The 13,788-nt window shown below is 38.4% G+C and overlaps 1 protein-coding gene across 1 annotated transcript in view; it reads right to left on the bottom strand.

Moving 5' to 3' along the window:
- Nucleotides 1–5,217: 5,217 nt before the first annotated feature.
- The window catches only part of LOC103054933 (V-type proton ATPase subunit S1-like), a 47,128-nt gene continuing 38,557 nt past the window's right edge, over nucleotides 5,218–13,788 (bottom strand). Inside the window, exons 9-10 of the mRNA XM_025164768.2 lie at nucleotides 13,094–13,331; nucleotides 5,218–5,851 (exon numbers count right to left, since the gene is read on the bottom strand). Coding sequence (XP_025020536.2) covers nucleotides 5,642–5,851; nucleotides 13,094–13,331 — 448 coding nt within the window. The 3' untranslated portion in view covers nucleotides 5,218–5,641. The remainder of the gene's footprint in view (nucleotides 5,852–13,093; nucleotides 13,332–13,788) is intronic.

The raw sequence follows: 13,788 nt of genomic DNA, 5'->3' as shown, positions 1-13,788 counted from the left end.
ACTGTGGGTGGGAGATGGTACTGTTTATAGTTGGCAATGTCTTTTTTGGATAATCTGGTAGGATAGGGGAACTCTGGAACGAAATAGAGGAACAAAGAGATGGTGAAGAAAATACATTATGCTACACATTAACTAATAAAGGAAATATAATTAACATTGTGATTCTATTTATTCTTTAATGATGCTAAAGATGAACATTGTACCACAAAAAAAGAAAAAAATAATAATTTGACCACAACTGTTAAACTCTAACAAGGTTTTCCGCTATCCTAGATAACCAAATCCTTTAATTGACCATTTCTTATGCAGTTCCTTAGATGCTGGCAGAACATCCCCCTACTGATTTTCTGGCATGCAGCTTGTGTCTAGGGAGAGAAAAATTTGTGGAATGTTGGAGTGCCTGCTTTTTGTTCAGGCAGTTTCTTGTGTAAAAAACTCTGTAAATCTTAAGGTTTATTTACTTCCCACCTTGAAACTTATTCAGAAAAGAGCCAGATCTTTAATGAGTAGGCCAGAGTTTCCAATCTGCTTTTTTTTTTTTTTTTGGTCCTGTCCAAGTTAGTCTGGCAGGAAAGACTTGTGCGGGAGAGAAATAATTACCAGGCCAGGTGAAATATGCAGAGGAGGTGATCCTGCCCATCCCTGCTCAAACATAGTTTCACTGAGTCTAGTTTCTGGCACTATGGGCTAGATATTTAGGGAAGGGATAGCCCAACTTCACCTTACCAAGTTCAACAACTACAATTGTTCAAGCTCACATACCATAAACTTTGTGCTCCAGCTATAACCTCAGTATGGAATGGCAGGATCAGAAATAAAACAAGACATACTCTATTAAATTAGTACACTATGACTAAACCATTATGTTATGTGCACAAGTCAAATCAATGATGCTTATAGTTTTCTCCAAGCTAAAACATAATGATAATTCCAAACATTCCAGGATCAATAACAAGATAAGACTATCAATAAGGTTATCCCAGTCCTACTCCTGCAAACTCTCTAAGGATTCTTAGGGGAACAGAAGATCAAAAACAGAGTAACCCAATTATATTTCTCATGACAAAATTTCCTAATAATCTGGTGACTGACCCTAAATACCTGGGTCACTTATTATTAAGCATTATTAGATTATACTATTGTATAATAACCATACTACTATTCAGTAACCTTCAGCTTACCTATGTTGGTGTTAGCACTTTCAAAATTCCAGTAAAATGCAACAATGCCTTACCCTTTGTCTCATGTACATTCAACTGTTAGTTATTCTGGATATACTTTGTTATATATTACCTCCTGTTGTCCATCTCAGCAAGTATGCAACGTATGCCAGAACAAAAGCTATTTTGACCCTGGTTGCTGAGTAAGCGTCTCCTTTTTCTTACTATTTCTGCAGATGTCTGTTGGTTCTGCTTGGTAAGCAGCATCATATTGTTTGACCCATATAATCCAATATTCTTACCTATCCCTTGAAGTCCTCTCCAAGGCTGACATAATCCAATGGAAAGGAAACTAAGGATAACAAAAAAATTACAGGAAAGTATTTTATTGTTACTTCACCCCAGAAGAAGTGCCCTGAGTTAAAGTTTCAGGAAGAGGAGCCCAAGGGTAGACTTCACTCTGATATTGAAATTAAGAGTTTGCTTGCTTGCTTCCCTATGAATTGGAAGAACTGTCAGCTCTTGGTTGTGTTATATCTTGTGCTTCTGTTAAAACACCTGGCCCCTCCTTGGAGCCATCTTGCCTTTCCTTCTTCTCTTTGGTCCTTCCCTATTTACCCTCCTTTTAGTTCTTCCTTTAATACAATTCACCTTAGAGAAAGTTTCAACTAGAATTCCTGTTTTAGGGAAAGCTACAAATGACAACAAAGAAGGACTTATTGTAGATAAATGGGAATTGGACACTGGATACTGTAAGAAAAACTGTGACACCAATATGTCGTAGGGTTGGTCACGCATATCCTAATGTGATTATTTCTTATTGTAACCATTGGAGGTTGAAACATTCAATGTAGGCAGCATGTAGGAGTTGCCAAAAGTAGGAATCTAGCCTGAGCAATGATTAGTGAAGTAGTTTTTATAACAATAAGAGGTTAAGGAGGTTTATTTATAAAGAATGCATGAGAGGGATAAGTAAAACCTAGTGCCTAGCTAGTTATATCTTGCTAGGAGGAGCATTTAAGGGCATGTGCCCATTGTGGGTAGGAAGAAGGGCAGAAGGAAGTAGCCTCAGATAAGTAACCTCTAAGACTGTAATGGTATGTGGGAATGATCTTGGGAGGCAGGAGGTAGAGCCGCAGACTAGACAACCATCATGCAAAAGGTATCTCAGCCCACAGAAGGAAAGGGTGTGTGCAAAGTGTCTCAGAAGGGACCTTCCCTAGTTTCCTGGAAAGTAAAAGTAAAGGGTGGGAAAAGTGCTCTCAGATTTTCAAGATTCTGTTAGTGCAACCTTACAATAAAGGTAGTGTTAGTACTCATGGTTTGTGCTTCTTGTCTGGACTAACTTGAAGGGCTGATAAAGACAAAGTGCAGGCAAAGCAATACACAACTCTTTATGTAGACTTTATTTCCCTCTTGAGGTCAGTAAGTCATAATAGGTGCTGAACAGTCAATGTCATTGATTTGTACCTCCAACACCATGAGAGGATGGTATCTTAATGACAACTTTTAACTTTGTTCTCTTATTGGGAAGGAATTGCAAGTGTCTTATTAGCAGAGCCAGCAGCTGGCACATTAATTTCTGAGATATGCCATCTCCTATGTCCCCCTCTGTTTACTCTGTAAGAATTACGAAGCATCCTTGGAAAACCATATTGCTTTGTAGCCACTTGCTCTGATTCAAAACATTGCTTGAAGGGCTTCTACACAGGAAATAAATAGATACCACAGTGTCATAGTAGACTGTAATTCTTCTGTAAAATAAAATAGGATGCTGGCTGCATAAGCTTGCCAGTATGCCTAACAATAAAGCAATCCAATGCACCTTTAATTGCAAATTAATATATGGCATGGAATATTAATTGACAGTGGGATGAGTAAAGAACAGGTGGCTATTCAGATTAAGTGAAAGTGATACCATCCAGCATATCCCCACATATCCTCAAGTCTGATTAAATAGAAACAGGAAAATAAATATTCTTCAGATGTGCACACAGAGGAAACATGTAATACATAGAGTTTATACAGTATTAGAAGTGAGTAAACTTTTGTCTTCAAGGTTGTTCAAAATTTTTGTCTTCAAGGTTTTCAAAGGTCTTTCTCTGACTGAAAGAAGGACATAAATAGTCACTTTATACAGGCAGCACAAAGTTAAAGCCTCCTGGCTAGCCAAAGATGTGAAGAAATTGTGTTGAGGTGTTCAGCAAAACTAGGACACTGCCTGCTATGTGTAGGCATCTTTCAATCTGAATTGCCTACTTATTGGTGAGAGATCCATAGAACCATAATGTTGGAAGGGACTTCAGATATCATCTCGTCCAACGCATTGTTCACTGAGGAATCTGCTAAAGCATTTTGGATAATAATAATAATATTTAATCAGACTTGAGGGTATGTGGGGATATGCTGGATGGTATCACTTTCACTTAGTCTGAATAGCCACCTGTTCTTTGCTCATCCCACTGTCAATTAATATTCCATGCCATATATTAAATTGCTATTAAAGGTGCATTGGATTGCTTTATTAGTTAGGCATACTGGCAAGTTTATGCAGCCAGCATCCTATTTTATTTTACAGAAGAATTACAATCTACTGTAAAACCTCTCTTTGAAGACCTCCGGTGAAGGGGAATATACCATTTTAAGAGGTAATCTATTCCATTGGTTGGCAGCTCTTACCACAGCTTTCATTCATTAAGCATAATTGTTCATTAATAAAGGGTCTCAAGTCTCCTGAACAAAGTTCTGAAACAGTGATGACTTGACTTTATTTTTTATCTCCCACTGCAAATGCCTCTGTTTTGAAAGATTGATCTGCTGAATATTTATCCTGCTCATTTGAGTTTATCTTAATGGCTGTTTTAGATTATCGTGACTTTCTCTTTTGGATGTTTCTTGAAGAAATGAGAAAGAGAATGTATAAAAAACTAAAGTAAAATTGAGATGCAAGTCTAAAGCCTGAGGATGTTGGTAAATATGGTCATGTGCCTTGTCTGAACAAGACTACTACTAGTAGTAGTATATGGGCTGCAAAAACCTGATCGATCACTATATGGCAGCAAGGAGAGTTTTCTTTCAGCTGCCATATAATGGTCATTGTTTGAAACCCCATTTATGGTGGCCTCATGTCTGAATAAAAAATAGGAAATGAAAATGATAATAGTTAAGTAACAGTTGCCCAATTATCCTCATTTTTTTCAGCATTACTAAATGTGCAGTTTCCATATGACTGTGCCTCAAATTCATTTCATTACTGGGGCTGCAAAACACTCCAATAAGATGATTAGAAAAAGCAACCCTGGAATAAGTTTGCATAACAAGAGCTTTAATATCCAGGCTTTTTAAAAAAGAAATTAATAGTATTTCCTCTGTTTCACTAATTGCAACATTAGAAACGAACATTATATTTAAGAAGATATAAGAAAGTATTTTATATTTTTTAAATGTATATCCTACTTTTCTATTAAAATGTGCTCAGGATGGATTTTTAATCTCAACCAGACAACCCTGTGACCTGTTGGGTCATCCTTTGAGAGAAAGGTAGTGCAGTCTGATGTGACCAGAATGAACATTAAATTTTAGGCTGACCATATTTTTTTTTATCCCAGTGCTAGATGGTCCCATGATCATCTAAGAAGAGTATATATCATAAATAAAAAAATAATTGTAGTGGCAAATGAGCTTCAATAATAAGTCAATATTTACTTACCTAAACAGATAAACAGAATGACCACGAGTGGGCAAAAAAGCAGTGGAAGTATGAGCGACTTCCGACTTCCTGCTGGCTTCCCCATTGACTTTGCTTGTGGGAAGCTGGCAGGGAGCATCAGAAATCATTATCATGTGACCGTGGGAATGCTTCAATGGCCACAACTTTGTGAATAAAAGTGGTCTGAATTTCATGGAAATTTCAATTCTACAGGAGTAATGGGTCCTGGATTTTTTACGCATCCATTAAGTTAGCAGCGTTTAGATACTTTAATTCAAAAATTGTTGCAGGATAATGCACTGTTTGGGCTAACTTGAGGGTACAAACAGACAAACAGATAAACACCATGAGAGTTTTAGTAGTATATAGATAGATGTACATTTTCTTAATATGACTTTACTTAACAAATCATTTCTTAAATACCTGCATAATAGCTTTTTAAATTTTCATTTATAAAGTTGGCACTAAATACTGGTCTCCTTAATGACGGGCAACAAATGTGAGTAATTTCAGATTTGCCTCAGGACTTTCATTTAGGTAGTTATTAAGAGGAGAGTGAAGGCTAGCAGAAATATTACTGTACTCTTTCCTTTTTTTTTTTTAAACCACATTGTTCAAAGCAGGTTACATTTTTTAATTCTTTGCATATGATTCCTCCTACACCAAGTATAAGCTATCTGGTACCCTAAGAAACAACTCAGTTCCACTCATCAGCCCTAGATAGCACAGCAATGATGGGGAGGCTGCAATTTTCCAAACCACACTTTTGTGGTTATTCTGTTTGAGGGACTGAAAGAGCTGGACCTTTGGGGTCATCAAATCTACTGTTTGTGGTGAGATTCATAATCATGTGGATTCCATACGTAAGGATCAATAATAAAATTAGGGAGGTGACCAAACCCATCCAAATTCCAGGTGTAAAAAATGATGTACAGTCACTTGCATAGGAAAACAAGTTGTTTTCAATATTGAAAGCTTGAATCTGCAAAAGAAAAAGAAAAATGAGCCATCAAAATACCTGATTCAATATGCTGCATGTTGATTAACTACACATCTGTAATCTTTATCTAACCATAGAAAAAGTTCAATGGACCATTTTAAGAAAATGGGAAGCCCATAAAATAGGATCCATTAACTTTCTCACTTTGACACTGTTAAGCCATTTCTATGGGTCCAAGACATTGCTGAAGCTTACACAAGATCAGAACAATAGCTCAAAATGCTTTATAAACTGTGCTCTGCAAATCTTAAAAGAATGGTTCTCTACAAAAACCAGGTGCTTAATCTTATACGACACAAAGTGATAGGTCTGCTATGGAGCTACAATATCCCTCAAATGGAAGAAAATACATTTCCTTCTTGAAATATGGGGCAATATAAAAATAAGGCATTTGTGTTAACCATTTATGAATTAAGGCAGGAAGAATATTCTGATCTCTTTAGCAGGGAATGTACTCTGAATCCCTTTCCCACAATCTGGGCCATTTAGATCAGGGGTGCACAACACTAATTGAACCAAGGTTACATACCAGAGAAAGAGGTGAAGTCACAAATAAAATTTGATTTAATTTGAATGTAATTAAACATAAATTAATAAAACACAGTCAATACAATTATTTTCCATTTATTACAATTATTTTCCATTTATTGCACACATTTTCCTTTCTGCCAGATGAAGAATTACAATTCATGGTAAGTTTTATAGGAGCTCCTAATTTTTGTAGGAGCTGTGTGGCCAGGCAGTATCTGGCCCTCCAATTGCCTACCCTCTTTAGATTAATCATCATGATAAAGTCCTTTAGAAAAAGGTTATTTTACATAGAGTATGATTTAGAAATCATGTGAAGGAATTTGCTGCGTATCCTGTGTTTCTACATTTTCTGGAAATTTCAGTCACACCTATCAGAATCTCTAATTTCATCAGATCAAAGTCTGAACATGGAGCTATGTAAGTATACTCATGAATCAGTTGTAACTTAAACTGAGTACTTATTATAATTCTGACTAAGATCAGTATTCACAACTGGTGACTCCACATCTGGTAACTGAGATGCTCTTAATTCACATCAGGAAAGAACAAGACAATGCACTAAACTCTAACATCTAACAGCCATAACAAAGGAACAAAGCCACATTCACAGTGTTTAACAGAAAAGAAATTCCTTAAGAAATTCTTGCTGATGAAATAGTTAGAACAGCAATGATTGCCCATATATATATTATTTTGCCAGCTGGCTTTTATAGATTAAGGGAAAAACTGAAGGCCTAGCTAGTTGAACATTCTTGTTCCAGATTGGCCAATCAGATGTTTATGAGAATCTCACAAATAGGACGTGACTGCTTTTGTATCTCTTGCTAATGTTGCCCAACAACTGGCATCCAAGGTCATAAAACCTATATAATGGAGTTTTCATTAACAAGAGAACATGACTATATTTCTATTTCACAAATGAAATATTCTTCCAATTCTAGTCCAGTGGAATTTTATGTGCATCATGTGAAATGCATTTGAAAAGTGTGTTCATTTCTGTGTGTAGGAAAATGGACAGTTATAACAATACAATCTTTACTGTGTTTGTTCTGATGCAAGTTCCCCAAACTTTAATGGTTGTTTTAAGTGTTACAAGCCTATTCTCTATTTATTTATTTAATTTATACCCCTTTTCTCTTTAACGGAGGTTTCAAAGCAGCTAAAAAAATTAAAAATTGAAATACAGAACTGGACATTTTAAAAAATGAAATATTAAAATGAACTAGCAGTTAAAAGTTGGGTGCTTTTGCTGTTCTTCCAAATGCAGCCTGAAAGTGATGTAGGAGAAGCCTCTCTCACACATGTTACATAGGTGAACCTCTGATGGTGGGAAATTATCAGGAGGGCCATTTCTACAGATCTTCATTCCCAGGCAGGTTCATAGCAGGGGAGAGAATCCCTCTGTTGGGCTCTGTTTAGGGTTTTCAGGGATAACACCAACATTTTAAACTGTATTTAGTAAAATACTCAACCAGCGCAGCTCTTTCCATCCTTGTATCTTCTAACTTCCTTGTATCTTGCACTGGTTAGCAGCCTAAGATATGATGCCATTATGTGCTTGGATCCCTGATGCAAGAACATAAGTCACAGTAATTCCCCACATAAAACACATTGCATTAGTCAGGATGGGATATAACTAATTGAAACATGCCCAGATAATCAGTATCATGCAGTTGCATCTGAAGTCAGTCATGTTTCCAGAACTGGAATTTTTGAGATTGGACTAAATGCACATATGTCCTGGCTCAAGGGAGAGTTGCTTCAGTAGAGGCCCTTTAGGCAGTGGGTGTGTATGGGTGAAGGGCACATCCCAGCTGTAAGGAGGCACTGATTGCTTCTCTTAACCATGAAGCCAGTCTGGTCTGGCAATTTAATCAGAACTGAGTAGATGGATGGTAGTCCAATTTTGCTTGTTTACATCACAGTATACAAGTTGAAAAGCATAATAATAATGCTTATTGGATAGAAATGGACTGAGTCATTTTAAGGCCTATCTGAATTCCAACTCTGTGACAGTAGATGAAGCAAAGAAGGTTTACTTCTCTGCTTTTGTTGCATTTGCACAGAATAGGCCAACAGTGCTTCTCTATATTGTATGTACGTCCTCCATGAAGGTGCTGGGGCAAAGACACTGGGATATTCAGAGGCTCACTGTGAGTAGTTTTCACTGTTCTTTGCAGACAGAGTGATCAGAATTGCTTCATCTTGGATTCCAGATAGCCAAGAAGGTGATCTCGGCAACTGCTCATCCCGTTCATACGGATTATTTTCATTTTGTAGATCTTAAGGATGTGGACAGTTATGTAAAGACATTTCCTTGCTTGATCCTTATCATTCCTGCCTGATAAAAATAAGCCAGGTGGGACTGTCCCCTTGATTAAAGGAGATAATTGATGTTTCCTTGAGTGTTGACCTACACTGGAAACTAGACTGGGGAGAGCAATCCTACTCATTCTCCTGGGTCTCTTGGAGCTTTTGATACCACTGATAAATTTCTAGGCCACTTCTAGGGTTGGACCTTGATGGCACAGTTTTGCAGTAATTTCAGCCCTTCCTACTGGGATGTGTCCAGAAACATATGCTGGAGGATCTATTATTCAACATCTAGGTCATTATCTTGCGGTGTCCCATAGGGTTCTATTTTATGCTGACTAGCATCTATGTGAAACCTGGGGAAGACAATTTGGACCTATGGATGAAATGCCATTAATGTGCTGATGACAGCCAGTTGTACTGCTTCTTACCATCTGACTCAAAAGAAGTAATCAGTATCCTTGAAAGTTGCCTAATCTCGGTAACAAGCAGGATGAGAAAGATAGAGGTGCTATTAGTGAGAAGATAATTGGAGTTAGGGATAGAAACCCCATTTGGATGGGATTGCACTCACCCAGAAAGAGCATGTTTGCTATTTGGGAGTATTCCTTGATCCCTGGATGCAGATGTTGCCTATGCAAGGAGCACTTTTTCAGAATTATGGCGAATGCACCATGCAACCTTTCCTGAGCTGCTTTTTATCTCTGCCTTGGTTATAATTCCTTTTCTACTACAACTTGACAGGTGTCTGGAAATTGAAGTTGGGGATCAATGAAATATGTAGTCATTAGGCTGCTAACTGTTGCAAGGTACAAGGATGATGGGATGGTTGTTCTGAAAGAGCTGCACTGGCCACCAGGCTCGATTTAAGGTCGATCTGACTGTTTGAAGGACCACCTCTGCCAGTATAAACCTGCCCAATTACTTATATCAGTATGAGATATCTGTACTGTCAGAAGCTCAGCTACCCTTTACATAGGAGAGGGTCTTCTCCTGTGTGAAGTGGCTTCTCCTAAGTTCTGGAATGCTCTCCCTAAGAAGATGAATTTTTCTCCCAATTCCAGCATTTAGGAACAGCAAAAATGCCTCCACTTTGACCTGTCAGTGGTGCTGAACACTACTCCATCAGCTTTAGCAATAATGGGAATTGCAATTCACAAGAGAGCCACAGAGTCATCTCAACTGCTTATAATTCCTCCTAAAATTAAGAATTCTATCATTGTATGGTACAAAGAAAACAATTTATCTGTTTTAAAGTTGCAAATTTCTTGTTTGAATCTGGACTAGAAATTCAAAACCCTCATAAGCTGATCACTGAAATATGTAAGTCCTTCTCTAAAGATTGTAGAGGGTTGCTACAGGAATTATATGGTCCAGGAATTAGGGAGCTAGGAAATATTTCAACATTCCAATCATAACACTCATTTCTGTTTTCATCCATACAGAAATAACTTTTCAAAATAGCATAGAATGTTTATTTTTAAGTGGCTTGACAACCGTATGGACATCATGTGGCATGTTGTTGCTGTCACACTGGAACCAAACAGGATTATAGTTTTGGAAAAGGAGCCTTTGTATTTAGGCATGGAAGGAACATCAGCTGGAGTTCATTGGTTAGCTTCTTCTCAAACATTCAGCAAAAATTGCAAACAGAATTTCTCTCTCTCTCTCTCTCTCTCTCTCTCTCTCTCTCTCTCTCTCACACACACACACACACACACACACACACACACAGACTCTCACCAAAGAAAGAGTATGCTGTTAGTGACAAAAAGGAAAGGTCGTCTGTATCATCTTAGTTCACACCGACCAGTGAGTGGGAATGAAATAAGACATACTAGGTGCTGTTCTGAGAGTCAGTAGTGCCTGAAACATAATAAAGGCTTTGATGTTAGTAAGCACTTTATCTAAAGAGGACTGAGTGGGCTGAATTTACGGATATTGCTGCACTATTAATCTTGTCAACAACAGCAACAAAAATCTGACTGGGTTGTTCTGACTCCTACTCATTATGGAAGCTTCATTACCTTAACATCTCTGGTCTGGCTTTAACAATACCTATTTTAATGTCTGCACTCATCTACTTTTCTTCTCAAGCTTTGCCAACACTTGGGTGAGAGTAGTTATATTCTAACAAGAAGATAAAGATATAACTCCCTGTAGTTCATTGATGGGCAAACTTAGAAAAACATAAACCCACATTCTTTTCTTTTATCTTTTAGTCAAATTCTTTAGACAAGATTTCTAGCTCTCATATTCATCCTAGTCTGTCAATATTAAATACATATTTTGAACTTAAATCATGATTTTTAAAATGGTATTATGTAATTTGTTTGCTGAGACCTCCTGAGATAGCTGAAACCTTTTGAGGTATGAGTTTAGCAATCTTTGCCTTGACTGTGCTGCTAATGTTTCTTTTTTCCTTGAGAATATCTCCAAAGGTCTCAAGAATCACAATGAGTTTTTAACACATTACACTTTTTAATTGATAAGGTGGTTGAAATTTGTCTCACATGTAGCCTGCATCTACATATACACACTGTCTTCCCCTGGCTTCCCATCCCCACCTCATCTTAAATTAAATCCTACATCGTTTAGTCACTCTGTGGCTCTGAAGAAATGAGTTGTATCTTATGAAAACTTATGCTCTTCAGTAAAATTTATCCTGAAAACATCCTACTAACTTCTGATTTTTGGCTGTGGTAGACTAACACAGCCCTCCTCTTACAACATCTACAGTTGGGAAAGAAAGAAAAATGTCCTCAAGTCAAACTCAATTCCTGGTGATTTAATGGACAAGTCTTTTAGCACTTTCCCCCCAACTTTTCCTAGCCTAGTGGTCTCCCATCTACTAGGATTTCTGACATTACCAAAAAGTAATGGAAATGGATACAATAGGGACTTTTAATATGCAGTATGGGCCCTAGCCATATAAGTGTGTGTGTGTGTGTGTGTGTGTGTGTATGTGCACTTTTGCAAGCATACTTCCCAAGCGTGCTGGGAAGGAAGTTTCTTCCATGTGAGATATGTTCCAAGTACAACTTAATGTTCCTTCCCACCACTTGCAATTAAATGGGAAAAATATGTAGTTGCATGCTATGTAGCACACAAATAACTAGTCTGGCATTAACAGGACCTCGAAGGTAGAACTTCTAGTTAGAGCTACAGTTGCACTTTGTGACTGTGGGGGAGGAACTATACTTTTCTTTAAAACTGAACTTCATCGTTCATATGCTGCCGTTATGCTTGCTGCTCATCATAATATTTCAATTATTGCAGGGCTGGGATACATGGGACTCCAAGTCCCCTTCTTCTGGCCTTTGAGGTCCCATATAACCATGGTGACTGAAAACTGACATTACGGTTTCCATTTGATTTGAGATGGGAGACAGATGAAATTTACACCCTGCATTTTCTGTGCTGGCCCTGCTGGCTGCCAGCCAGTGTAGCAAGCTGGATGCCTGGCACAGTCCAGTGATAGGCAAGCTCAGGCAGAACTTTTAGAAGCAAAGAGTCCTTTTCACCTGTACCTAAAGATGGCAACTGTAACATGGTCAAAGCCTTGGCACAGGTCAAGACCAGAAATCTAATAAACAAGTGACAAATCCAAAGGAAAAGACAAGAGACACAGTGTAGTGGAATCCAGAGTCCGTGGCAAGGTAAACACCACAGAGCTGAGGCTTGAAAAGTTGCTGTCAGCATTTTCTCTCAGGGAGTGAGGACAATAAATAGGCCAAGTTGAGCCTCCACCCAACACATAGCTGTGGCAGTTTATTCCTCAGCATGGACTCTTCTTGGGAAGCCTCTCCAGTCTATGGAGTTCTGCTCTCTGGTGTTGGCTGGACCTCAGAGGCTGAGAGGCTGTCAGTGGGTGCAGGCAAGGCACCCTGGGGGTTTGCTGGAACTGTCTCAACCGGAGTGGAGTAACTGACTTTGCACTACTGGAAACATCCACACCAAGACTATTGTGTCTAGGCGCCCCAGCCTCTCCTTCCTCTCCATCCTCCTCATCAGAGGACATGTCCAGACAGGCCATAACAATATGTCTTCAAATATCACATTTTAAAAGTGAAAGCCTCCCAAATCTCACCCACCTACCCTCCAAAATACTCAGCCCTGCTCTCTAATTTTGTGGCCCTTAGCTCCCCCGCCCTCTTGAAAAGTACAGTCTTGAGTATGAAATAGATTCTCATCCCTGCATTATTGGATAATCCACCATGGATCAAACGTGAGCAAGACATTGATAATTGTTTGGTTTTTTAAAACTTTTGCTTAGGCCTGAAGAAAATGCACAGGTGGTATTCAGTTTCAACCATTTGGAACTCCAACTTGCAAGTAAGAGCTCTTAGCATTGTTTCTGAAATAACGATAGGTACTCACTTGGAAATCAGAAATGTCAACTTTCCAGTTTTTAGCTTTATCATTGGCTGGAATTAGTGTTACATCATAGTGGCTGTCTGTGCCCACCAGGGGGCAATGAAAGGAGTACTTCGCAGGACCAGAGATAGTGGAGACATTAAATATGGCAGGTTCCTTGTCATCTTGCAGAATATGAACAAAATCTAAAGTGAACCAGTTCTGTGTAGAGCCAGTATAGAACTTGTTGGTCATCAAGAATCTAGAGAGGAGCAAAACATGATAAGGAGTCATTCTGATATCATCATAGAGGAAGAATCAAAAGCTTCTGCAGAGGGTTAGATGTGGGTACATTTGAGACAGTTGGAACTATGAACACATCATTCTGCTTAAGTGGGCAACAACAAATAGACCTCAGGGCTGAAAGGTAGGGCCATATAGTCAAAGAAGGGATCAATGACACCCTCCCACCACCAAGAAAGTGGCCTGTGATGAGAGAAATGACAACTGGATCATCTTTCATTCTTATTTTTCAAACTGTGTGTCCAACAGCCAGCTGACGTGTTGTTTTATTGTTTTGTTTCACTTTTTAACATTTTTTTCTGAGAAAAAGTACTTACTCCCTAGTAAGCCATGTGGATGTCAAAAGGGAGAAGTACGGGGTCTCTCAAACTGCCTAGCAGCACCACCGATTCTGTTTGACAGTGACAAACAGACTC

Source organism: Python bivittatus, unplaced genomic scaffold (genome assembly GCF_059951505.1).
Source record: "Python bivittatus isolate LINGU-HERP-01145 unplaced genomic scaffold, Pbiv_v1 ctg000330_np1212, whole genome shotgun sequence".
In the NCBI taxonomy this organism is placed as follows: Eukaryota; Metazoa; Chordata; class Lepidosauria; order Squamata; family Pythonidae; genus Python; species Python bivittatus.
Note: the sequence above shows the minus strand (reverse complement) of the source record. Positions and strands in the feature narration are given on the sequence as shown.